Source organism: Scyliorhinus canicula, chromosome 13 (genome assembly GCF_902713615.1).
Source record: "Scyliorhinus canicula chromosome 13, sScyCan1.1, whole genome shotgun sequence".
Lineage (NCBI taxonomy): Eukaryota > Metazoa > Chordata > Chondrichthyes > Carcharhiniformes > Scyliorhinidae > Scyliorhinus > Scyliorhinus canicula.
The window spans coordinates 84,411,572-84,439,379 of record NC_052158.1 but is presented as its reverse complement, the minus strand read 5'-3'; the positions used below and the strand labels follow the sequence as shown (position 1 = coordinate 84,439,379).

Sequence of the window (27,808 nt, the reverse complement as noted above, 5' to 3'; positions counted from 1 at the left end):
TGTCAATCACTGCCTGTCTGCATCTCATGATATACATGAGTGGCTGGTTTAGCACACTGGGCTAAATCGCTGGCTTTTAAAGTAGACCCAGGCAGGCCGGCAGCATGGTTCAATTCCTGTACCAGCCTCCCCGAACAGGCGCTGGAATGTGGCGACTAGGGGCTTTTCACAGTAACTTCATTGAAGCCTGCTTGTGACAATAAGTGATTTTCATTTCATCCATTGCCGGTTACTCTGAAGGTTACCACCGCACTGAACTTTTTTCCTGCGAATCCTTCTAGGGCTCCACTAGGGACATCTGTGGAATCTCAGAATTGGCAACACACAAATGAATAAGGGTGCCCTTAACTAGTGTCCTTTTCAATAAAATCCTTTCAACCTAACCTGATATTGTACAATTGGTAACCCATCAATGCATAGTTGAAGAATGGCCACTTGGGCAGGGGTTTTATTGGGGTGTCATCATCTATGGATTTTTGCACAGAGGAAAGAAAATAAATCTCAATTCTAATATGATATGAAAAGTGATTATTAATTCTGCATGTTCAATACATTAACATATCCAGATCAAAATATGCCACTGATAATTGACACTGTCATTCCCACGTCCAGGAATGTGCCAGATGGTGTTATTTTTACGGCCGTCTGCCATTGCGAGGTCATGTAACAAGCTAATATAAATGCCAATGTGTTCATTAATTCAGTGATGAGGTTAACGTATACGGAACTGAAGTCCATTATCAAACCCAACCTCTCAGCTAAATAGACGGATTCTTTCAGATGAGCCCACACCTCTGACATGACACACTAATTCCCATCTAACAGACATTTCAAATGTCACCGAGTGGAACCAACTTCCATGGCTCAGCATCAAATGTGGGGTGAGTGCGTAGTACTAAAAGAAAAACATTCAGCCTTGATCACAGAGAAGAAATTATCTTGCACAGAAACATGAAAGGCTATGATGCTTGACAACGAATACTCCTTTAACCGAAACCTCACAGTAATGAAATAAACGCCATTGCAAAGTGCATTTGGTGAAAAGGTATCAGTGTTGGTTGCGGCAAATACTTATATCCACATAGTGCAGATTTCAGTGAGGCAACATCCAAATGTACACTAACTTTGATAAAGGATTCTCAAGGAGATCACATAATGACTACCTAAGATGCAAGGGTTACATGTCTATTGTCCAGCCATCATTTTGACACAAAGTGATTTTGTCCATTTCATGTGGAAGCACAGGCGAATCACTATCATGAAACTGATGAGACTGAAATGCAGGTAAAAGATGAGAGAAAACCAGGTCGGGGAGAGAGGGGGGTGGAGGGGGCATTTATTCGGTACACTTGGATGAATGCAAGACCTTGCAGCACATTGATTAACCATTCAATACCTGGAGAGGGATAAAAGTGAAATACATGTGCAAAGGTGCAGATTATGAACAGTGAACAAACACTCATGCTACCAGTGTGCATTCAGAACATCTCAGTGGTTAGCACTGTTGCTTCACAGCACCAGGAATCCAGGTTCGATTCCCATCTTAGGTCACTGTCTGTGGAGTCTGCAAGTTCCCCCCGTGTCTGTGTGGGGTTCTTCCCGGTACTCTGGTTTCCTCCCACAAGTCCCAAAAGATGTGGTTCTGAGGTGAATTGGACATTCTGAATTCTCTCTCAGTGTACCCAAACAGACGCTGGAGTGTGGCGATTGGGGGATTTTCACAGTAACTTCACTGCAGTGTTAATGTAGGCCTACTTGAAATGAAATGAAAATCGCTTATTGTCACGAGTAGGTTTCAAATGAAGTTACTGTGAAACGCCCCTAGTCGCCACATTCCGGCGCCTGTTCGGGGAGGCTGTTACGGGAATCGAACCGTGCTGCTGGCTTCCCTTGGTCTGCTTTCAAAGCCAGCGATTTAGCCCAGTGAGCTGACACAAATAAAGATTATTATTATCCCATACCAGCCTCCACGAACAGGCGCCGGAATGTGGCGACTAGGGGCTTTTCACAGTAAGTTCATTGAAGCCTACTCGTGACAATAAGTGATTATTATTGTTATTATTGTTACTATTTTCTAACTCTGTTGCTACATCTGGGTTTAGCCCTGACATGCTCAGTAGAGGTGGAGGCAACTTGCTGTCTGCTATGCTTTGTTATTTGTGATTGATTTGGCAGGTTTCCCTTGAAGGCCCCGGCCTGCTGAGAGTCTCCTGCTGTGGGGAATGTCTTCCCTCCTTGGCCTGACCTACTGGAGTTGATAGGGTCACAGGAAGAGGGAATTTGGATTAATAGACACCCTTGGAGTGTCCTGGGTGGATGTCCCTGGGTTGCCTAGAGGGCCGTGACCCCTTCAGAAGAAGGGACACCTGGAGGTAAATCGAGGTAGCCAGTCCCCCTCTCATTCTAGCTGCTACTGGAATGTACCCATGGCCAGAGTGATAATGTGCAGGTCTAAGCACAAATTTGGTAGAAATTGCTGGGTCTTCAAAGTTTATTATATCCAAAGTTGCAGCCACCCTTTCCATGGTGACTTCAATGCACTTGCATGCCGGAGCCATGACATCAGATAATGTGGACAAACTCCTGCGACATTCATTCCATTCTGGCCTGCCGACCAACAGGAATCACTTTCCCACCCACATCTGCACAGCCTCTGAATGGAAAATTCTGCCCAATTATTTCATCAGAAGTGCAGCCAAACGTTATCTTGAAATAATAAACTTCAGCAGTAATTTTGGCAGTGTGTTTTCAGATTGAAATAAAGATGTGCTGAAGTGTGGATTATGGGCGCGATTCTCCCCGCAAGGGAGGGGTGGCAATTGAGAACAATGCCGGGCGCCAAACCATTTGCGATGCAACCTCCCCGTTCCCGTCGGGCAAAATTGGGATCTCGCTGCAGCGTGATGTGAAACCAATTATCACCACTTAAGCCTTATTTTCATACAATTAACGGGAGCCTCCCAATATGCAACGGCCTCCATCTTTCAGTGGCCGCCCCAGCAAGTAGTCACGCTGGCGCCGATTATTACTCCCTTTGAAAATTGTGAACCTGGTCAATGGGCTGCTGCAGGGAGCTGAGGAGAGGAGCAGCCATCTACCCTCACAGGCAGTGAGCCATATTCCGCAGCATCTCATCAAGGCCAGCCTGGTACTGAGTCTCGTCCCCCAGTGAGTTGAACAGCCTACCAAAGTCCTCAGCCATAGCCATGCCTGCGCGATGTCTTGGACACTGTCATTCATGCTGCCAACGTCATGCACCAGGCACCCCACTGCGGTCGCCACCCTCACGGTGTTTGCATTGGAGCCACGTATTTCCGGCAACATCTCCGGCGCCCGTGGCCTCTGGACTTCTCCAGTCAGCTGTGGGCTTGCTGGTGTGTTGCTGACATCTCCCACTGCATATCCCGGCCGCTCTCTAACGTCTCCATCAGCTCCGGGTAAACCTGTTCCAGAGGCTCGGCATCTGACTGGACCCAGCTGGGTCCTGGGATACAGCAGCCCTCCGATTGCTGTCTCACCTCGTCATTAATGTCTCTACCTGATGTGCATCAGCAACTGTGTGGTGCTCACTAGATTGTGCCGCAGGTGCCTGTCCACTAACGTTTCCCACCGAGTTGCGTGCATGGAAATAACAACTATGCGTGTGACAGCCATTCCAGTTGGGGCTTGGTGGATCCTCACCTCTGTGGTGCGTGCTGACCTCCGACTGGTGACCGCTCTGGCCTGTGTCACCTCTGGGGCCTGTTCCTCTAATGTCTTGAGGATTCTTGGGTGGGATTCTCCGATCCCTCGTCGGGTCGGAGAATCGGCGTGGGGGCGGCGTGAATCCCGCCCTGCTGCTCCGACGACGGATGCCGAATTCTCCAGCGCCGTTTATTTGGCGGGGGTGGGGATCGCGCCGGTCGGGGGCAATGGCCCCCCCGGAGATTCTCCGCTCCACGATGGGCCGAGCGGCCGCCCGTTTTCGGCCAGTCCCACCGGGACCTGGCTCTGAGGGCGGCCTGTGGAGTCCTCGGGGGAGCGCGGGGTGATCCGGCCAGAGGGGGGCCCCCATGGTGGTCTGGCCCACGATCGGGACCCACTGATCTGCGGGCAGGCCTGTACTGTGGGGGCGTTTCCCACCGAGTTGCGTGCGTGACCGGCGTGGAGAAGAAACCCCCTGCGCATGCGCAGAAACATCACCAGCGGTTCTGTGCATGTGCTAGAACATGCTGGCGCTCCTGCGCATGCGGCAACTCGCACCGGCCCTCCAGCGCCGGCCTAGCCCCTGGAGGTACAGAGGATTCCGCACCTTTGGGGCGGCCCAACGCTGGAGTGGTTCACGCCCTCCTCGGTGCCAGTACGGCCCGCCCTGCCGGATACCGGAGAACCCCAGCCCTTATGTCTGACACCCCTCTGCCACTCTGGGCCCTCTCCTGGCGATTGTGGCAGAACTTTTCCTGTGGAGGTACAGAAAGGGCATTGTTAACCACAAGCATTGTTCACTGGGAGGGTTGGGGTGAAGAAGTGATGGGTTGTGAAGGGTAGGGGTTGGAGGGGGCAGATGGAGGGTTGTGGGGGGGGGGGGTGATCGCGTTGGGGGTGGGAAGGTTCTGGTTGAGGGGGGGGGGCTGTATATTGGTGTCAACTCAGCCGTGTTGCCCGGTGTAGATCATTGACCTTCTTGCGGCACTGGAGGCTAGTCCTCCTGGTCATGCTGCTCAAGCTTACTGCCACTTCTGCCCAGGCAGCACTGGCTGTACTGTGGCTCACACTTTGTGATCCTCGGGGGAATCAGGACATCCTCTCTCGCCTCAACCTCTTCCCCTGGTCCATGCCTCCAAACCTTGGGGCCTGTTGTCTCAGTGCCATGGCTGCAAGCTGAGTGGGGTTGGTTATGCAAGTGCTGTTTAAGTGCTGCTCGACCTTTTTAGTGGGGGTAGGCTGACGAGCAAAATAACGCCGAATCGGCTGACGAGTCTTCATTTGCGGCGTGAAGCCCGCAAGGCCTTGTTAAGTGGACCAATTAACATCAAACGGTGTTGCCAGCCTCACTGGGCTCAGCACCGGGAAGCTCACGGCAGTTCCCGCTCGCTACTGCACTTACAAATGTGTTAAATATGGAGCAGAAATTTAGGTTCCCCACAAATTGAGTTCTGGTGTGGGGGGGGGGGGGGTTGTAAAACTGCCTGCATAGGATTCCCCCCGAGATCCAGCCTGTCCCGACCCAGATCCAATTTCATGGTTGTGTGGGAAGGGCCTTGGGTGAGAAACCTGCCCTTTAACTTAGTAAGGCTCTTAAGTGACTGTCTGTACCAGGACAGCATATATGGGGAATTATTTGGAATTTGGCAACAATTGCAAGACATTTGGAATCAGCTTCATATTGCATTTCATTCCAGAGCTTTTTTTACAGCACCATGTTTTACATCCATTTGTCACATTTGAAACGGGCTCATAGCAACAAATGGTATAATGGTGTATCCCAGCAATGTGCTGTTGGCTTGAGCTCCAAGATTGTCTGATAATGTTTGGCAGAGAGAAATCTCAGTAATAATGACAAATCTGGCCGGGCCAGGGAAATGTGAATTTGTTGCACATGCTAAAGTTTTTCATGTTTTGACAGTAATCTGAAGTACTATGGGTGGGATCCTCCAACCGCTCGCTGGGCCGGAGAATCCCTGGGGGGGGGGGTTGGCGTGAATCCCATCCCGTCGCCCAGATGCCGGTGCCGTATTCTCCGGCGCCGTTTTTCGGTCAGGGCGGGATTCCCGCTACGCTGTTCGGGGGCAGTTGGCAGAGGCCCCCCAGCAATTCTCCAGGCCCCGTTGGGCCGAGCGGCCATCCGTTTTTGGACAGTTCCACCAGCATGGGTTATGTATAGTCCCACATGGCAGGACCTGGCAGGTAAGTCGGCAGGGGCGGTCCTCAGGGTGGGGGTGGGGGGGGGGGGGGGGAACGCGGGGGGGATCCGGCCTCGGGGGGGTGGGAGGGCACATGGTGACCTGGTCCGCAATCGGAGCCCACTGATCTGTGGGCAGGCCTGTTCGGTGGGGGCACATCTTCCTTCCACGCCGGTCCCTGTAGGGCTCCACCATGGCCGGTGCGGAGAAGAGAACCCCCCCCCCGCGCTTGCGCCAAAATAAGCCGGCCAGTCTGCGCATGCGCAGAACAACACTGGCAGTTCCACGCATGCGCAAACTCACGCTGTCCCATTGGCGCCAGCTGGAGCAGCACCAACCCCTCCGCCGTCCACCTAGCCTCCGAGACAGGTGAGAAATCCTCACCTTGGGGGCCCAGTGGACGCTGGAGTTGTTGGCACCGGTTTTCCCGCCGGCATGGGGACTTACTCCCCGGAAGGGAAAATCCCGGCATTTAAATCTAAAAATTCAGAATTGTCCAAACTGCCTCTGGGTTTAATGCCAGTTGAAATTGAGAATCATTGGATGTGGAATTCGCTAGCAAGGCCACCAGTATTACCCATTCCTATTTACCCATGAGGAGGTGGTAGTGAGCCAATTCTTTGGCCAATGTCCATATGGTGTAGGTACACCTATAGTGCTGTTAGAAAGGTGTTTCAGGATTTTGACACAGTGACAGTGAAAGAATTGTTATATATTTCCAAGTTAGGTTATTATGTGACTTTGAGGGGAATTTGCAGGTGGTGGTGTTCCCATGTGCCTTGTTATTCTCGATGATAGTGGGTTTTAGAAGGTGTAGTCGAAGGAGATGTTACAGACAATGTCTTGGTGTTCCACCTGGGCAGACACCTCATCTGTGAGGCTGACAGTCAGATGATAAAGTGAATGATGGAGCTATTCAGTTCAATAAGGCAATATAAACTTGTTGCTTCATAGTGCCAGGGACCGGCTTCGATTCCTGGCTTCCTGGGTCACTCTCTGTGCGTAGTCTGCAGGTTCTCTCCGTGTCTGCGTGGGTTTCCTCCAGGTGCTCCGGTTTCCGCCCACAAGCCCTGAAAGATGTGCTTGTTAGGTTAATTGGACATTCGGAATTCTCCCTCTGTATACCCGAACTGGCGCCGGAGTGTGGTGACTAGTGGATTTTCACAATAACTTCATTGCAGTGTTAAAGTAAGCCTACTTGTGACACTAATAATGATTATTATTATTCGGTCCTGAGAATGTCAATTATTCGGTCCTGAGAATGTCACTTTAAGAAATGTTTGGCTGCTCATGTTACTGCAGTGATGTCAGAGTGTGGCTGGAGCTGAGCTCTGGCTCATTTTTTTAGTTTCACTTTGAGAAAAGCTTGGGTGTGTCTGTGTCTTTTTGGTTTCGTTTTCAGTGTTGGAGCTGAAGCCAGACAAGGCAGGTGTACTGTTGTTCTCTCTGCCATGAAATGACTATCTTTTGATCATTTGGTGAATTCAGAATTATAAATGCTCTCAGTAGTGACTTCAACCTGATGTGCTTCTGTTCAAAGGTTTTTTTAAAGTATTCTGGATGTTAAAAGGGCAGCGTAAGCATTGCTTAGTGTTGCATTCTTTGGGGGTTGTATTTAAATTAATGGTTGCCAGGATGTTCACTGTATGTTTTAAAAAGGTTAACTTGAGTTCATAGAATAAATATTGTTTTGCTTTCAAAAAATACTTTTCCATTTCTGCTGTACTTCTGTAGAGTGGGCCGTGTGCTCCCCATACCGCAATCTATCTCAGTTGTGGGTTAGGTGAACTCCATGATACACTTTGAGGTAAACCCTGACCCATAACAATTTATCAAGCCAGAGACCTGTGTCACATGACCCCAACCTTTCCACCCAGTTTCCAGCAAAGGATGCGTGTCCATTGTTTGGAATGTGGCTGGGTTTCGAAGAATGTCTCATCCATTATGATGGTGAAAGAAACGTTGAGGAATAAGTGAAGAATACCCCAATTCTTCACTAAACATCCACAGGAAAGCCACATCATAAGCAGAATCTTCAGGCAGAGCAAACGTTTAATGTAACATGATTGACCGACACAGCTTACATCAGATGAACTTAGTGCTGTTTTACTTTGGAGCAGTGCTACTGTTTTTAACAATGGCAGAGTCAGCATTCCTGGATAAAAAAGCAAGTAGCTTGATGTAAAGTTTTCCCAGTTAGAAATCAAAGAGGCAGAATATAGGACAGAGGAAGAAAAGCGCAGCAGGAAGCCAAGCAAATACGTTTCACTGACATGCTGTAAATTAACCAATGGATTCTGTGTTCCTAGCCAGTATAACTGTTCAGGATTTGGAAGCAAAGAGTTGACCTGCATTTATTATAATCTGATTCATGCTTTCTGATCAGGTCTTTATTTTTTGCTTTTAGTAAACAAGCACAAACCATGGATCGAGACATCTTACCATGGTGTGATAACAGAGAACAATGACACCGTATTTCTTGATCCACCACTGGTTGCATTGGACAAGGATGCGCCTGTGCGCTACGCAGGTGAGTTGAGACATCATTAGTCATCTCAAAGAACTGAACCTTTCTCTGAACAGCTCTTGTTATATTTCATGATGCCTGCAAAACTGTGGCACTAATGATTGATACCGTTGTATAGGTTCTCTTTGACATCATGCAATGACAGATGATACTTCTGAAACATCTCTACCTTGAACTTGAAAGAAACTGTTTCATTTGCAGATTTTCTGACAGCAACTTTTATTTTGTGTTCATTTATTTTCAAGAGCCTTTTTAATGTGCTAGGCATTTAAGTAGACAAATTCTACATTCTTGGTATTCGGTCATGTGAATCTATATATACAGTGCCTCAATACACTTTATTTGAGATTGTGGCTACAAGACCATTAGCGTCATTATTACAAAAGGTGTGCAGGTTTATGAAGTGCATTTAGAAATAACTTCAGTTGAATTAATCAGTTTGCCATTAAAAAAGATGGCTATCTGATTCTAACTTGGGAGCTGTATGAAAATGGCAAGAATAATTACACCATTATTGACTTCATCAGTAATAATTTGCACCATTACAAGTCTCACTAATACCTTTGGCTTCGGGGTGATTAAAATAGATTAGTATCAACACAACTAGTTCAGTCCTCATGACTGAATGTGGCTAGTGTCTCTGAATGCAATTACTGTTGATGCCAATAGTTTTGAGGCATTTCTTCATCTTTAAGCTCATGCTCTGACCTGTCAGTTATGTTTAATTAATAGGATAATGTGTATTCAACTATGGATTTGGGGCCGTGCATTGTGGATGAATTCAAACCATGCTGGTTCCAGTGCTGCATGTTAACATTTGTGTAACAGTATATTTTAGTGTTCTTTTAAACGAGATAATTAAAATAAGAGAATATCAATATTTTTTTATAACCTTAGTAATTTCAGTTAATTAAGCTTGAAGTAACATTTCCAGGGATAATTTAGGGATTCCCCATTTTAATTTGCTTGGTTAAATTGAATTTATTGCCCAAGTGCTAATAATCTGTTGGCGACTTTTAAAAACGTTGCCTGAAAGAACGTAACGTTGACTATGTGTAGGTACCTATGCCAGCTACTGGTACTTGTACAAACAGTTTCTGTGGGCTGGTCTGCTTTTGCCTCCAGTAAGTTGATAGTGCTGTCGAGATAATGTTAATTACCTGGCGTATTGTTGGCTTTTTGTAACTGACCATTTTCACCATTTCCTGCTGAATTGTTTAGCTCAGCTCTCTGTTGTGTTCCACTTCTTTCATCAGTTCAGGTATTGTCTGGAAGGTTGGATGTGTATAGGCGGCACAGTCAACATAATGCGAAGCGACTTTATCTCTTTAGTCACGTAATCTTGCAGCACTTTCAGAGAAAGAAAAGGCTGAGGCTGGAGTGTTTGTATCTCGTAATGAAATCATTTTCGCTGTAAGGTTGTTATGCGGTTGTATGGTTTAATGTAACTGACAGTACAAAGGATCATTTCATTCAAATGATTCAAGGGATTGACATTTCTAACTCAGAAAGAATACTTGCACGTTGCACATAAAATTAAGCATTTATTAATGTTTGGTGGGGGCACCTTCAACGTTACAGAAATCAATCAGAAAATAAATCTAAACTAATAATGAAAATGCAATAAATTTCGACAATAATTACACTCATAAAATTAAAATCCTGCCACTATTTACAATATGCAGACAGAACCCTCAATACACATAAAACAGTACATAATTGCAGTTTTCACAGCTCTATAATCAAAGTTTCATGGATTTAGATATTAAATGCAATGAAGGCATATTTGTCTGCTCACGGGTGGTGAAAATCTCGACTGAGAGAGGTAGTCAAGAGATAACGGAGTCTGTAAAACTCAACCTCAAACATGAGTTGGTCCAATTGGAAAAGACGAGGTAAGTGGGTGGGTGCGGGATGGATACTGAAAGCTATTTTCAGAAAGGCAAAACACTTGGAAATAAATGAGGATATCCTGTACACCGAGACCATGGTATTGCACACAACACTGGACCATAACAAATTCTTTTTAAGGGCTGTAATTGTATTGCAGAAGATGAATCAACTTTTCTCAACAGCATTGGAATTTAATCCAGAATACAATCCGGATAAGTTTGCGGTGATGCACTTCGGCAGGGCAAACAAGGCAAGGGAATACATGATAAACGGCAGAACCCTGGGAAGCACTGCGGATCAGAGGGATCTTGGTGAGCATGTAAACCGGTCCCTTAAGGTAGCAGAGCAGGTGGATACAGTGGCTAAAAAGGCATGTAGTGTACTTGCCTTTATCAGCAGAGGCATAGAATTTAAGAGCAGGGAGATTATGCTGGAACTATATAATACGTTGGTTAGGCCACAGCTAGAGTATTGTGCGCAGTTCTGAAATCCACAGAGGAGAGATGTGATAGCATGTGGAAAGGGTGCAGAGGACATTTACCAGGATGTTGCCTGGGCTGGAGAGTTTTAGTTATGAGGAGTGATTGGATAGGCTTGGATTGTTTTCCTGAGAGCAGAGGAGACGGAGGGGGTACATGATTGAGATGTATGAAATTATGAGGGCATAGATAGAGTAGACAGGAAGAAACATTTCCTCTTGCCCGATAGGTCAATGACCAGGGGGCAGGGATTTAAGGTAAGGGGCAGGAGGTTTAGAGGGGATGTGAGGAAAATCTCCTTTACCCAGAGGGTGGTGGGAGTTTGGAATTCACTGCCAGAAAGGGTGGTGGAAGCAGAGACCCTCGTAATATTTAAAGAGTATTTAGATCTACACGTGATTCCAGGGCATACAAGGCTATATGCAAAATGCTAGATAATGAGATTAGAATGGTTAGGTGGTTATTTTTGACCGGCATAGACATGATGGGCTGAATGGAATTTACTATGCTGTATGCTTCTATGACTCTACTTTTTAAAAAATACATATTTTTATTAGAGGCATTTTCAAGTAAATTCTCAAAAAAAAAGAGAAAGCAACAACACAAATAATTAAACAGTACCTATATCCTAACTACCCCCATCTCGCCGTCCTAGCCCATTCCCTCTGCCCCCCTTTTTAATTATAGTAGCAAACCCCAAAAAGAAGAAACACGCCCCCAACAACTCTTTCCTCCCCTGTTAATAGATAGAACAGTACAGCACAGAACAGGCCCTTCGGCCCTCGATGTTGTGCCGAGCAATGATCACCCTACTTAAACCCACGTAACCCGTATACCCGTAACCCAACAATCCCCCCATTAACCTTACACTACGGGCAATTTAGCATGGCCAATCCACCTAACCGGCACATCTTTGGACTGTGGGAGGAAACCGGAGCACCCGGAGGAAACCCACGCACACACGGGGAGGACGTGCAGACTCCACACAGACAGTGACCCAGCCGGGAATCGAACCTGGGACCCTGGAGCTGTGAAGCATTGATGCTAACCACCATGCTACCGTGAGGCCCCCAATGCTACCGTGAGGCCCCTAGAAGTTGTTTTAACACTTCTTAAAGAAGTCGATGAACAGCCTCCACCTTGCAAAGAACCCCTCGCTCGCGCCTCTGATGGGAAAACTGATCTTTTCCAGGTACAGAAACTCTGCCAAACCACTCACCCATACCTCGCTTTAGGCGGCTCTGGGTACCACCATCCCAGCAATATCCACCTCTGGGCTATCAGGGAGGCAAAGACAACATGTCAGCCTCTCTCCCCACCTGCACTCCCGGATCATCCGAAACTCCAAATATTGCCACCCACACTCGGAGCCACCTTCACCTCCAACATCTTTGACATTGTCTCTGAAAAAGCTTTCCAGAACTCCTCCAACTTTGGACAAGCCTAAACATGTGGATGTGGTTCGCTAGCCCCCCTGAACCACTTTGAACTGAATGAGACTTAGTCTCCCACAACGAGGTTGCGTTGACCCTTCACAGAGCCTTATTCCAGATCTTGGATTCCAAAGCACCTACCCCCTCGCCCCAGCTCCTCTTCCTATTTCTGTTTGACTTGCCCCTCCGAAGAGCTCTCACTTTCGATCAGTTCCCCATGTATGTCCGAGATCTTGTCCTCTCCCATCTCATCCTCTGGCAAAATCTTATCTTGTAGCGCCAGAGGTGGCAATTTCAGGAATGAAGCCGGCTCCTTCCTGACAAATGGCCTAATTTGCATGAAATCCATTTCCCTTTGACAGCTGGTGCTCCGCTTCCGACTCCCCTAATTCCGCAAACCTCCCCCCTTGAGCAAGTCCCTGAAGCATTCTATCCCCACCCGCCCCCCACACCGTAAATGCAGAGTATAACCCGGCCGGAATAAACCCATGATTTGCCGCAAATCGATTCCCACAGCAGCATTCCTTTCACCTTGAAATGCTGTTGACATTGGTTCCATACCCTCAAAGCCGATATTACAACAGGGCTTGTGGAGTACTTAGCTGTCGAGATGGAAGAGGCACTTATGATGATATGCATAAGCAATCATGTAAATAGTAATATATACGACTTCCAACCAGCAGGTGGCAGTAAAGAATAACCACATGGCATAGTTGCCTCAGGGAATCTGGAGATAGTCATCGTTGTGGATAGTCATATTTGTAATAGCTCTTAGATAATTTCTTATAATTAGTACTTTTTGATATTTTTATCATGCTTATCTAACCCATGTAGTTATTTAACAATAAACATTTAACTAGTGAAAAACTAGACATTCTCTTGTGCATGATTCCTACCAGCCAAGCACCAAAACGTAACAGCACCAGCAACAATGCCCTCAAACTCGACCCTCTGCATGAAGCCTCCCTCCATCCGTCCCCACACTGACTTCTCCTCCACCACCAACATAGTGACATTTGCTGCCAGTTATAATTCAGCAAGCTCAGTAACGCTAAACCCCCACTCTATCTATTTCTCTCCAGGAACACCCTCTTGTCCGAGGTACCTTACACACACCCTGCCCCCCACCACCACCATATAAACTCTTGAATTTGTTTAATTAACGATTGAAAAAAAACTTGGCCCAAAGATCGGGAGGTTTTGGAAGCTCAGCCCTACCAACCGGAACGGCAGTTTCTCCAAGCTCTTCCCCTGCCCCCGCATGTTGATCAGAAATACCTTGCTCATCCCCATGTTGAGTTTATAGCCCGAAAACAAACTAAACTCCTCCAGTGTCCCCATAATCCTGTCAAAGTTCTCCTCCGGATTTGAAATATACAGCAGGAGGTTGTCTGCGTACAGGAAGACTCGATGCTCCACTCTCCCCCTCGTGATACCCCTCCACTCCCCCACGGCACATAGCCCTCTATACGCTTTGTAGCAACTTTGCCAGCAGCTTCGCATCTACATTTAACAGCAATATTGGGCAGTACGATCCACATTGCTCCGGGTCTTTGTCCTTTATTAAATGAAATGAAAAAGAAATGAAATGAAAATTGCTTATTGTCACATGGGAGCGCTCTTAACAACTGATTCATTGTGCATCTCAACTAATAAGGCCCACCAATTCCAAACCAAACTTTTTATAAAACTCTACTGGGAACCCATCTGGGCACAGGGCCTTCCCCAAATGCATTGAACCCACACACCCCATTACTACCCCCAGCACAATCAGAGCGCCCAACCCCTGCACCTTCCCCTCCTCAACCATCGGGAACTCCAGACCATTCAGAAACCGCCTCATGCCCCCATCCCCCACCAGGGACTCTGGATTATACAATTTTAGTAAAAGGCCTCAAACACCCCATTTAGCTCCCCCACCTCAATAACCACCAGTGAAATCGATCCGAGAATACACCCGATGGAATAAAATTAGATTTCCTTTGCTCTTGGCCTCCCAAACTATCAGTCCATTCCTCTCATCCGCACCAAAAACTTCAACAATTCATTCACCATCGGTGAAACTTTCAGGGACCTAGGACACGACCGATCTAACCTAGAATCCAATACTGTGTCAAAATTGTCCCCCATAATCAGCCGGTGCATGTCTAAATCTGGATCCTTTGTCAGTACTCTCTTCATAAATTCTACATCATCCCAATTTAGTGGGTAGATATTCACCAGCACTACAGGCACTCCCTCCAGTCTCCCACTTACCATCACATACCTGCCCCCTGGGTCCGCCACTATACTCTCTGTCGTAAAGGTCACCCTCTTCCTAACTAGTACTGCTACTTACCTCGCCTTCATGTCCAGCCCCAAATAGAATACCTGTCACACGGAACCTTTCCTCAACTCCATCTGATCCACTATCATCAAATGGCTCCCTTGTAAGAACATTACGTCTGCCTTTAAACTCTTCAAATGAGCAAAGACCTGCAACCTCTTAATCAGCCCGTTTAACCCCCAAACACTCCAAGAGATCAGCGGGGATCAGCCATACCCCCCTTTAATGGTGTCTATGCCTCGCTCACCTCCAGGCCCCCCCCCCCCCCAAGATGTCCCATGCCAACCCCCTTAACCAATTGCACCACACCAACTTCATCCATGTCAGCAGCCCACTCCTCCCACCTACCCCAACACAACCTAAGCACCAAACAACCTGCCCTCCCAACCCCCCCCCCTTCTCCCAGGCGCAAACAAAGGAAACCATCCTGACCCAAATCCCCCTTTCTCGCTCCACAACCCAACCTCCCCCACTTTACTTTTGTAACTAGCCTACTTACTGCATTACTGACCAAACGCCCCACATTTGAAAGCATATCTAACACAATTCCCCCCACTGGGAGGGTAAAAAGAGATACAACATATTCTATTTTAATGCATTTTACGAATTGAACACAGTGGGTAGAACAACAACACCAAACACTGAACGTCCTCTATGACGCTACTGAAATAAAGGTTTCTTGACAAAATGAATCTCATTGTGCAATTGTAGCAAATGCCATAGGCATATGTTACATATAGCGGAGTAGAGTTTCTCCTTTGGTGCAATTGATGCTCCTGGTCCCAACATGTCAGCACTACAAGCATTTGAAAATACTTATTTTCCCCTGGGTTTTTGCTGAAATTAATTTGCATATCGGCAAACATCTGCCAAAAACTAGAGCAATCAGGCATAGTTTAAAAATGATTTATTTTATGCTCCTGGCTGGTCTCCCACATTCCTACCCTCTGTGAACTTCAGGTCATCCAAAACACTGCTGCCCATGCCTTAACTCACAGAAAGATGCGTTCCCCCTCTCCCCTGTGCTCACTGACCTACATTAGCTCCCGGTCAATCAATGGGGGGAAGATGGGATATGGCTATTGAGTTGGATGATCAGCCATGATCATGATGAATGGCAGAGCATCCTCCTGTTCCTATTTTCTATATTTCTATCAACATCTTGATTCAAAATTGTCAACTTTCAAATCCCTCCTGGCCCTGCCCATCCCTTTCTCTGTAACCCCCTCCAACCCCATAACCATGCAACATCAATGTTTCTTGAATTCTGGCCTCTTGTGTATCCCAGTCATAAATGGCCAAACCTTCAGTTGCCTAGCCCCAAGCTCTGGGATACCTCCGAACACCCCCCTTCCCACACACACACACAAGCCTCTCCTCCTCTTATTCACTTTCCTCCTTCAAGACACTCCTTAAAACCCACCTCTGTCATCTGACCTAATATCTCCCATGTGGCTTTGGCATCATACTTAGGTTAAAAATACTCCTGTGAAGCATTTTGGGATGTTTCACTCTGTTGAAAGTGCTATATAAATAAAGCTTGTTTTGAAATCAGAGACTAAGTGCTGATGCCGGGAATGAATCTTATGGGTTCTATGGCCCAGAGAGCAGCACTGGTTATGAAGAGATTCAGGATATCTTCATGGCCTAGCACAGGTGCCACATGGAAGTAGTGAAATTCTAACGAACCCTGGCTTGTGATTCGCTAGGGTCGGGATTGGCACTGGAGAGCCTGACAAACTGGAGCTGCATATAGGCACTCTACTCCTTATACACCCTCATCCCAGCCAAGAAGATCACACTGGCTGCACTGGAACACACCCATCCCATTGATGGGTCGGTTGTGGCCAAAGGTTACCTAGGGGGGTGACCTGAGGAGGTACCCATATGACCTGTGGTGCTAAATTCACGGTGGGCAGTCAGCGGCGTGCGCAACAGCAATGCTGCATTGCAGGCTACGGCAATGGTGATCCGAGCCTGTACACCTTGACACCCATGTCCCACCTCCTGGCCGCCCCCCGCTACTCCCTCTGGCCCTGTCAGAAGCCGCCAGCCAAAAGCATAACCGCCAGTACAGAATCACAGAATTTACAATGCAGAAGGAGGCCATTTGGCCCATCGAGTCTGCACCGGCCCTTGGAAAGACCGCCCTACCTAAGCCCACACCTCCACCATATCCCTGTAACCCAGGAACCCCACCTAACATTTGGACCCCACGCGGCAATTTAGTGTGTTCCAATCCACCTAACCCGCACATCTTTGGATTGTGGGAGGAAATCGAAGCACTAGGAGGAAACCCACGCAGACATGGGGAGAATGTGCAGACTCTTTCTGTACCCACTCTCTATGGGGACGTTGGACACTTTTTATACCCGTCTCTTTTCCTAAGCAGCCAAGGTGTCTCTTTCATAATTTTAAAGACCACTAGTGAATCTTGTAATTGGTAATTCCTACTGGCGGAGGCAGAGCATCACGGGGAGCCTGGGAATTTCCTGGTTGGGCCCATTAATGATATGCCAACAGCGTTTACTGTATAATTACTGTATACTGTACCGGCATGTGGCGTGGAACGCACTCACACCTCTGCCGAGACACTGGAGCATGGTATTCTGTAATTCTCCTGGCGCCAGCTGCGATTGTCGGCTGACACATGATTCTCTGGCCGATGGTGTTTCCTGATTCCGGCGTAGCTCGACAGAAAATCCAGCCCAATGATTTCTAGAATGAGTTTCTGCAGATGATTGCTGCACCTTCAATTGTGTCGAATACAATATCTAATTAAATTCTGCCATCTTTTACATTGGTTGCGCTGATATCGGGAGAATTTAACCAAAAACATCACGGCAACCAAGCATAAATGCCAGGCCCTCATGATTAAATGCTCTGTTTATTGTGCATGCCATTATAACAACTTGCCTCCATCCGATCTCAGGTGTGAAAACTGCCTGCGGGATTGTAAGCTCCTTGAGAACATACACTTCAAAAGCACAAAATACTTATTTGTGGATAGAGTGCTGTTGCTATGTAGTGAGATAGATGAAGGGCTAGATTTTCCTTGAGGATGTAATTTCTTTGCCATGGTGAAACATCTCAGCGTGCAGCCCAGCTAAATCTTAGCAAAACCTTAGGATTGATGTAACTGAAAAGGCTTCAGGGTCAGCCACCATTGTGCCTTAAATCATTGTGCCTTTCTATAGTAGAAAGTGAACACATTAACCCTCTGAGCAAAACACATACAAGGGGCAAAATTCTCCAACCCAAAATTGGTGCCACTCCCCTACGCCGGGACCCACCCCGCCCCGCCGGGTAGGCACCCAATCAGACCCAATCGCTCGGGACCGGTGAATATCCCGCCCCCGCCGTGGCTGGAATTCTCCGCCACCCGGGAATTGCCGGGTCCCCTGCGGCGATTCTCCGGCCTGCGATGGGCCGAAGTCCCGCCGCTGAGAGGCCTCTCCCGCCACCGTGGTTTGAACCACCTCTGCTGGCGGCGGGATTGGTGGCGCGAACAGGCCCCCGGGGTCCTGGGGGGGGGGGCGCAGGGCGATCGGACCCCGGGGGGTGCCCCAACGGTGGCCAGACCCGCATTCGGAGCCCACCGATCGGCGGGCGGGTCAGTGCCATGGGGGCGCTCTTTTTCTTCCACCGCCGCCATGGCCTCCACAGTGGCAGAGGTGGAAGAGAACCCCCCTACCGCGCATGCGCCAGTGGTGACGTCAGCGGCAGCGCACCGTCGCATGTGCGAACCGGCGAAGGCCTTTCGGCCAGCCCCGGCGCCGGCCAGCGGGCGCCAAAGGCCGTTGGCGCCGGTTTTGGCACCAGTCGGCGTGGCGCCAACCACTCCGGCATGGGCCTAGCCCCCAAAGGTGCGGAGAATTCCGTACCTTTGGGGAGGCCTGACGCCGGAGTGGTTGGTGCCACTCCGCTACGCCGGGACCCTCCCACCCCGCCGGGTAGGGGAGAATCCCGGCCAAGGTCTTTCTGCTTTGTAATCCCGGAATGCAAAGTCTGAATGTGATCACCTTAAATTTCTAATCCTGTTATTTTAGGCAGCCAGTGATGATGGCAGATTGCTGCCTCCACAGCCCCCCCCCCCCCCCCCCCCCCCCGCCCCCCACCGCCCCCGAGCCTTCGCCCCTGCCTTCTCCACTTCCCTGCCTAATACCTGAGCACTGTAACCTCCCAGGCTTCCTTCCTGCCCCTGATTTCCACCTGCCGTTCCGGCAAATGTGGCTCACAAGTGTCTCAATTTGCCATCCCGCATCAGGGACGGGATTCTCCGCACCGAAATCGCGCTCGGCGCGGTGGCGGAGAATGGGGCGTCAGACCTGCGATTGGATCCGACGCCTTCACGCGATTCTCCGCGGACCAGAGAATCACCTCCAGTCGCACGTGCGCAGTCAATGTGGCGCCGGTCGGGGGCCATTGAAAGAGGCCCCCCCCCGGTGATTCTCAGCCGGCATCTGGCTGAGTTCCCACCGCCGTGGTTCTAACATGGTTCCACCCGGCGTGGCAGCTGCGGAATCAATCCTCAGCCGCCCTGGTGGGGGGCGGGGGGGATCCATCTCCGGTGGGGGCCAACAGGACGGCCAGGCTTGCAATCGGGGTCTTTAAGCTTTGTAATATCGATCTGGGGGGGGGGGCCTATATTGTTGGGGCAAGTCCGCTGTGTGGATCCGCCATGTTGCACGGCCGGAGATGCAGGGCCCCATATCGGCGGCCGGAGCTGCGCGGAGCACTCCGACGCCCTGCTGGCCCCCTGTTTGCCAAGGAATCGCTGGGCCAAGGGGCCCGTTGACGCCGGTGTGAAACACTACGGTTTTTACGCCGGCGTCAACACTTAGCCGCCGTTTCGGAGAATCCCACCCCAGATTTCAGACAGGTTTGGGGCGGGTGGGTGTACAGCAGGAAGGGGGGAAGTCGGGAACCTCAGGTAGTGGCTGCAGACTCAATCCACGCTCACTCTGGTGGGGGTGGGGGGCGGGGGGGAATCCTTCACCGGGGGAGGCCTCATGGACGGCCAGCAGCGATCGGGCAACACCGATCCGCAGGCGCGCGCGATCACGGGGGGACCTACTTCTTCCATCGCGATCCGCAGTGTGAGTTTGCCATGTCCCATATGCGCTTGTGTTGACTGCTGACCTGGCGTGCATAGAACATAGAACATTACAGCGCAGTACAGGCCCTTCAGCCCTCGATGTTGCGCCATCCTGTGAAACCCCTCTAAAGTCCCTCTACACTATTCCTTTATCGTCCATATGCCTATCCAATGACCATTTGAATGCGTTTAGTAAATAAATGGGGCAGCCAGAGCTGCAAGAAGCCGGGGTCCTGCCAACACCCTGCAGGTAGGAGAATCACTGATGTGGGGGCATAGCCCCATTTGTGGAGAATCCAGCCCCATACACCCAACACTGCCCTATTCACCCAGTATTGCACTGGATCGTGTTGTATTAGACTTTGGACAGAAACCTCCTGAGAGGAGTTTGAACTCTCAAATTTCTGACTCGGGGTGCAAGCATTACTACTGAGCCATTACCGGCTGATGCCCTAAATCAGGATAAGGAGTGACACACAACTCTTTGAACACAGATGACAGAGCAGCCAGGTCAGCAGTCCACACAAGCCATATATACAAATATATGGGGGTAAGGTAGCACCGTGGTTAGCACTGTTACTTCACAACACCTGGGACCCAGGTTCGATTCCCAGCTTGGGTCACTGTCTTTGCGGAGACTGCGCCTTCTCCCTGTGTCTGCATGGGTTTCCTCCTCGTGCTCCGGTTTCCTCCTGCAAATCCCAAAAGACATGCTTGTTAGGTGAATTGGACATTCTGAATTCTCTCTCAGTATATTTGAAGTGTGGAATTTTCACATTAACTTCATTGCAGTGTTAGTGTAAGCATTCCCGTACCAGCCTCCCTGAACAGGTGCCAGAATGTGGCGACTCGGGGCTTTTCACAGTAACTTCATTTGAAGCCTACTTGTGACAGTAAGCGATTTTCATTTCATTTCATTTCATACTTCTGACAATTATCAAGATTATTAATGTTATTATTATATTTCACAGCAAGATTAATTGGATATCAAATAGCAGCTGCTTGACTGATATTTATCTTTCTCTTCTACCTGGACACACTAATTGGAACAGCCTTCACTTTAGCAGAAAGGCGTGGTTGATTTCGGGCCTTGCTGATCTGGGTGGGCCTGAGTCAAACCAAATGATATGTTTATCAGTTGAGCTAGTTAGAGAATACCAGAATTTGAATTTTTCTGACAAACTAGTATCTGACATTAAATAAATGGGGCAGCACGGTAGCATGGTGGTTAGCACAATTGCTTCACAGCTCCAGGTTCGATTCCCGGCTTGGGTCACTGTCTGTGCGGGCTCTTCACGTTCTGCCCTTGTGTGCGTGGGTTTCCTCCGGTGCTCCGGTTTCCTCCCACAGTCTAAAGATGTGCAGGTTAGGTGGATTGGCCATGCTAAATTGCCCTTAGTGTTCAAAATTCCCCTTAGTGTTGGGTGGGGTTACTGGGTTATGGGGATAGGGTGGAGATGTGGGCTTGGGTGGGGTGCTCTTTCAAAAGAGCCGGTGCAGACTCGATGGGCCGAATGGCTTCCTTCTTCACTGTAAATTCTAATTCTATATCACAGTAAGAAGTCTTACAACACCAGGTTAAAGTCCAACAGGTTTGGTTTAAATCACTAGCTTTCGGAGCACTACTCCTTCCTCAGGTGCTCCTTCCTCAGCACTCAAGAAGGAGCAGTGCTCTGAAAGCTAGTGATTTAAACCAAACCTGTTGGACTTTAACCTGGTGTTGTAAGACTTCTTACTGTGCTCACCCCAGTCCAACGCCGGCATCTCTACATCATCAAATATCACAAAATGTATACTAATTACCTCCAAATCGCTGTAGATTTTTCCAAAGATGATGCCAGGTTAAATCTTAATTGATGTTTGCTTCATGGGCCATCTATTTAAATCATCATAATATTGTATAAAAAATATGCATAACAATGAGATATATATTTCTTTAATTTAATAAATTTAGAGTACCCAATTCATTTTTTCCAATTAAGGGGCAATTTAGCATGGCCAATCCACCTAACCTGTACATCTTTGGGTTGTGGGGGCGAAACTCACACAAACAAGGGGAGAATGTGCAAACTTCACATGGACAGTGACCCAGAGCCAGAACCTCAGTGCTGTGAGACAGCAGTGCTAACCACTGCGCCACCGAGCTGACCACAATGAGAAGATGACAAATAAAATAAAAGGAAGAAAAGTTACAGATTTTCTGGGCTTTTTATTTGATTACTGCTGAACTGCCTTGGCTATCAACATGCTAAACATTTTGCACTTAAAGATGGACTTCAAAATGGAATAGGGGATTTTTAAAAATGTTTTTGATGGAAGACTGTCCGAAGTCCTAAAAGGTGTGATCGTAACTGTTATTAACCATTGAACCTAATCATTTGTGGACAAAATTGCATAATTGAGCATAAAGCACTGCACAGAAAAGATGAAGATTCATAATGAGCAGTTTTGGGTATGACTGAGTCAATAGTTCATGATTTAGAGGTGCAAGTATAAAATCTGTACCTGCAATCGGTAAATTTGCAGTGCTTAAGAAAGTATCATCTGCACATTGTATTTCCCTCTGGGAAGCATGGTAGCACAGTGGCTTCACAACTCCAGGGTAGCAGGTTCTATTCCCGGCCCCCGAGTCTGCGTGGATTTCCTCTGGGTGCTCTGGTTTCCTCCCACAGTGTACCCGAACAGGCGGTGCAATGTGGCGACTGGGGGATTTTCACAGTAACTTCATTGCAGTGTTAATGTAAGCCTACTTGTGACAATAAAGATCATTATTATTATTACCAGTCTTTTTCTGATCGCATACAAGCTGTACAGTAATGGGCCTTGAAACTTTTTCTTTTGTCGAGGACAGAATGTAATCTTTTGTTTTGCAATGTGTTCAATCTCCAGATTAGATAGATTTGGAATCACGGCCAAATTTGATCAAAACAGAAATGGCAATCTGGAGTAACACAGAGATAAGGGGCCATTTCCATAGTTAGAATTAATTCATTTTTACCTTCTTGCTATTTGGGCTCGGAAAGAATTGTTCCTTTCCATAATAATGTAGTAAGTTATTCATTTAAAAAAATCAAGTTTTCAGGAAGTCCTGGAATGAATTCTTAATTCAGAAATCTGCATAACAATGAATTCAGAAGGAGCAATTGCCACAGAAGTGCAAGCCTATTAAATCTGTTCACTTGGGAATATTATGATGTGAAGTAGATTATTCCTCAATTTACCAAAATTCATTTCTGATGCCCAAACAAAGCGATCAACATGAAGGAAATTGCTCATGAGTTTTCCTGATTATTGCTGGCCGTTTGAAACCAATTTCCACACCAGTTTCTGTAACTATTGTTACAGAAACATCCCACTAGCTGGTTGGTTGAATGCATGTCACTGAACCCAACAGATCTCGAAGGTCTCTACTTCGTTCTTTGTGCTTGTGGCAAACATGATCAAACTGACAGTGATGACTGACTCACTAAATGTCACTGGGAAGAGAGAACACATTATTATTATGTTACCTGGTATGTTTTCTTCTAATTTTAAGTTTGATATATTAGTACATCAAGCATGTAATATCGTCTCTGACATAGCAGTAATTGCAGAAGCTGTATTCATTTGAGTGCCGTAAAACATTTCAAATACAGTCGACACCAACTTCAGCATATCAAAGGTTCTCTGGTGGTGTGTGATTTATCCTCAGAGTGAAAACTGCCAGATTTAATTAATAGACCTTTCTGACAAGTCATCCACTTTCTGAAGGAATGCCTTGGACTGTTTCCGAACACCATGCTTTATGAGTACAGAAGAGAATTATAACAGTGCCTAGAAGCAGCTGATTTAACATGGGAGGACAGCAAAATTGGGGCCTTTTATAAAAGATTTGAAAGTAATGGGTCACATCACAGTAGTTGAATTTTAAGTAAGATGTGCGTGTTATGTGGATTGGCCATGCTAAATTGTCCCTTATTGCCCATGGACTACCAGGTTAGGTTGCGGGGATGGGGCGGGGGAGTGGATCTAGGTGCTCTTTCAGATGGTCGGCGCAGGCTCGATGGACCAAATGGCCTCCTTCTCAATTGTAGAAATTCTATGGTTATCTAGGCCCCATGCAGATATGTAGTAAATAACAAATTGAAAATCTTGAAATCAAAGTCTTTGAAAAGATACGTTATGATTTGAAACCCCTGTTTTGTGTGACCCAAAATTACAGCTAATCTTGTGGCTCATCAGAATGAGTATATTCCTAACTTGTGCCATTGTCCTTTGTCTGCCTGATCTTTAAGCGTGCAAGGGAAGATTGGATGGCTTGAAATTACTTTTGACGGTCGTAAACAAAATAGAGTATCAAAGCAAGAGGACCAAACAGCAGCAGCAGCTGGTGACATAAGAGATGGTAAGAGCTGCAAAAAGGGATTATGAGAAGGAACTTGCAAGGGATTTCAAAACCTGCACACAATCCTCGAACAATAAAAGGAAAAAAGTGGCCATGTGACACGTTAAAAATTGGTAATGGTGATATTGCCAATGAAAATAAAGAAATGGCAGGCATGCTGAATGATCACTGTGCATCGTGGTTACAGTAGTGGAGGAGGATATAAAGCATGCTGGATATCTCAAGAAAGCTAATATTGAATCAGGTAGAGGGACTCAACCAAAATTAATATAATCAAATAACCTTAATGAGGGAAAGAAATGAAAAAATGAAATGAAAATTGCTTATTGTCACGAGTAGGCTTCAATGATGTTACTGTGACAAGCCCCTAGTCGCCACATTCCGGCGCCTGTCCGGGGAGGCTGGTACGGGAATCGAACCGTGCTGCTGGCCTGATTGGTCTGCTTTAAAAGCCAGCGATTTAGCTCAGTGAGCTAAACCAGCCCCTAAACCAGAATGGCATTAAAGAGGTGCATTCATGGATTCCGTCCCAAAAATTTAAATGAAGTAGGGGAGACCTTTACAGAATATAATTTTCAAAAGTTCTATTGATTCAAGTGCCAATCCTTTAGATTATGGCGCTGTGAGGAAAAATTTTAAGGTGTTCAGTTATTATCAATTATAATTTCCTGACAAAATATTGGGCTAACTGGTCAATAATTCTCACCTTCTTTAAAAAGCAGAGTGCCTTGGGCAATTTTCCATTTGAATGGTCAACTCAGAATGTTGGAAGGTTATAATTAGGATACCTGCAGTGTTCGCACATACTTCATTTATAATTTTGGGATGGGAATAATCAAGTAAGCTAATGGAATACAGGCTAAACAATGCGAGAGTGTGACTTTGGCCCGTCGGAGAGGAAGTGCCACCCTCAAAAACTGCCAGCCAATCTGATTGACCAGCAGTCCAAGCATCACCAGAGCTAAGTCGTCATCGTTGGGACAAGTAAGTCCTGTGATGACGACATCCACGGCGTGCCACAATCGGGTAAGTCCAGTGTTTTTAACTGGGACCGAACGGAGATCCTCGGGGATGTGGTGCGGGTTTGCGAGTGCAGACAGGGAGGAACAGAGCAGGAGTAACATTTTGGAGAAGGGGGAGGGGGGGAAATGGGGTGCTCCCGTTGTGCACAAGGCAACCTCTGAAGAATGTGCCCACTTCTATCCATCTTTTACACAGGTTGGAAGAAAGCTTTTCAACAATATTATGGTGTGGGCAGAATAATATTTGGGTCAATTGGCTTCGTAACTGATCCAATAGCCCATGAATTATTTTAATCCTAAAATTTTAAATGAATCAGGTGGCAATATTGCTAACTTAAGTCTTCCAAAGTTCTTGGGAGGGGATAAAATCCAGCCCATGACTTTGAATATCTCTATCAAAACTCCTGGAATCCTTTTCTTCTCCAAGGAAAACAGTCCAAAATTGCCCAATCTTTCTATGTAACTGCAGTTCTGTATCCATTGAACCAGTCTCATGTGCCTTTCCTGTATATTCGCTGATGCCTTCACATTTTCCAAACTGTGGTCCCCAGCTGGAACTGGACACAATAGTCCAGTTGATGTCAAATCAGTGTTTCATACAAGTTTAACACAAATCCCTTGCTTTTATGCTGTTTAACTCCATTGATGAATCCTGGGATGGTCGATTACTTGCTCAACCTGCCTTGCTGCCTTCTGTTGGCTAGTGGAGACTGGTTATGATCAGAAGCCAAAATAGTACCACATTTTGCTTGTTGCTAGTGTTATGCCCAATAAACACTCTAGTTGGCGTGGTACTGTATTGGCTGCTTTCATTTCCAAGTCTCTGAAACACTCCCTCCATATCTAACAAGCTGTGTTTGCACCCTGGGGTGTAATTGCTGCAATATGCTTACAACAGGAGATCCTCGTGCCTTCAAAAACAATATGCTAGTGTAATACATATTAGTCAGGAGACTGTTTCAGCAGAGTCAGGATCCGCTTGACACTGATCCAGAAAAATCATCAGTTTCATCACAATGTTGTACAGTACATTTCTTCCCCTCCCATAGCTTATACTGTTCCAATATAAATCTGCCAAAGTATTCATTGTGATAAAATTGCTTGCTGACAATCATCATTTTAGTTCACAAATGGAAGCTGGCCATTTGTATGAAGCATTGGAGGATTCTTTGAACTTTGCACCTACACTGTCTCCAAAAGGGCAGAATTGAAAGTTATTGTGCCTGATGTATATGAGAGAAGTAGATACTGTACCTTTAGTGTTATAACCCACACAGATCCTACGGGGGTGTGGGATAATTAACTACCAAGTGAATCTTGCAGAATATGAGCTCCCCCAATAAGGGGGTGGGGGACCTCTAACAATAATGTGGCGACTAGGGGCTTTTCACAGTAACTTCATTGAAGCCTACTCGTGACAATAAGCGATTTTCATTTTCAATGTAAGGCTATGTATAAATAGAGTGGGCCAGTAAGATACCCACCTGAGAAGATCCAGTAGGGAACTACTGGAGCTGTATATAATGTAACTGTAAAACAAAGTCCGTTTTTGTTTTGACAAACTTGTGTGGTTTCTTTCTGGCCCTTACAAAAGTTAGCTTCTGTTGGCAATAGATTTAGCAAGAAAGGAACTCCAAACAATGTATTATAAGAGGTTAGGGTTGTTTGTTGAATTGATGAATTGGTTAGTACTAACAGTGGTTAGCACTGCTGCACCACAGCACCAGGGATCTGGGATCAATTCTGACCTCGTGTGACTGTCTATGTGGAATTTGTACATTTTCCTTTGTTTCTGTGGGATTCTTCTGAGTGCTCCTGTTTCTTCCCACAGTCCAAAAATGTGCCGGTTAGGTGGATTGGCCATGCAAAATTGCCCCTCCGTGTCCAAAAGTTAGGTGGGGTTACTGGGATAGGGTGGTGGAGTGGGCTTAGGGCTCTTTCAGAGGATCAGACTCGATGGAAAAATGGCCTTCATCTGCATTGTAGTGATTCATTGGGCATATTCTAACTAATAGTAAACAGTTCCTGTCCCCCCCGAGACCGCAGTCAGTGGCCTTCCCAGCACTGAGTAGTGCGTCATCGGAACTCCTCACTGCAGGAGGAGATCGGGAAGCTATTTTTAAATGGTGCCCTGATCTTTCGACTCCACCCGCTCCCCCCGCCCCCCCCCGCCCCAAATGCAACCTCTGGACCCCCTCCCAATTCCTCAACGTACCTTTAAGGGGGTCTTTGGGACCCCCTACAGCCCACCTTACACAAGCAGGGCACTCCCAGACCCAATCCCCAGCAAAATGCCAGCCTTGCACCTTGGCCCTATCAACACCACCTGGGCACCCAGGTGGCAGGGTGCAACCCTGCGCCAAAGGCCAACTACTCAGGGGCCTCCAATCACATGGATCCCCCTTCCCCCCCACCAGTAATATTCCCCCTCTCCCCACTCCCCCCTCCTCCCCTCCTCCCCCTCCCTCCTCCACTTTCCCCTCCATGGACGAGCTACTCAGTCTGATATGCAAATTTGCCAAATACTGATCCCATCCACAATGGGAGAGATCCAGATTGTGACATCTCGCGACATCCTATTGGATTTCAGGAGGCGTAGCGTGTCAGGTAAAGCCCAGTTCGGGCGGGACTGATTCTATGATTATATACAGCAATTGATTTTTTTTTAAAAATCAGTTTTCTCATAATCTTCAAGTCTTCATTTTACATTTAGGAAATGAATGTTCATGAAATGGTTTACATGAGTAGAAAATGAGATTTCCTG

General features: G+C 47.1%; 1 protein-coding gene across 1 annotated transcript in view; it reads left to right on the top strand.

Moving 5' to 3' along the window:
• The window catches only part of clstn2a (calsyntenin 2a), a 757,260-nt gene that overhangs the window by 362,749 nt on the left and 366,703 nt on the right, over nucleotides 1–27,808 (top strand). The window contains exon 3 of the mRNA XM_038815467.1: nucleotides 8,290–8,412. Coding sequence (XP_038671395.1) covers nucleotides 8,290–8,412 — 123 coding nt within the window. The remainder of the gene's footprint in view (nucleotides 1–8,289; nucleotides 8,413–27,808) is intronic.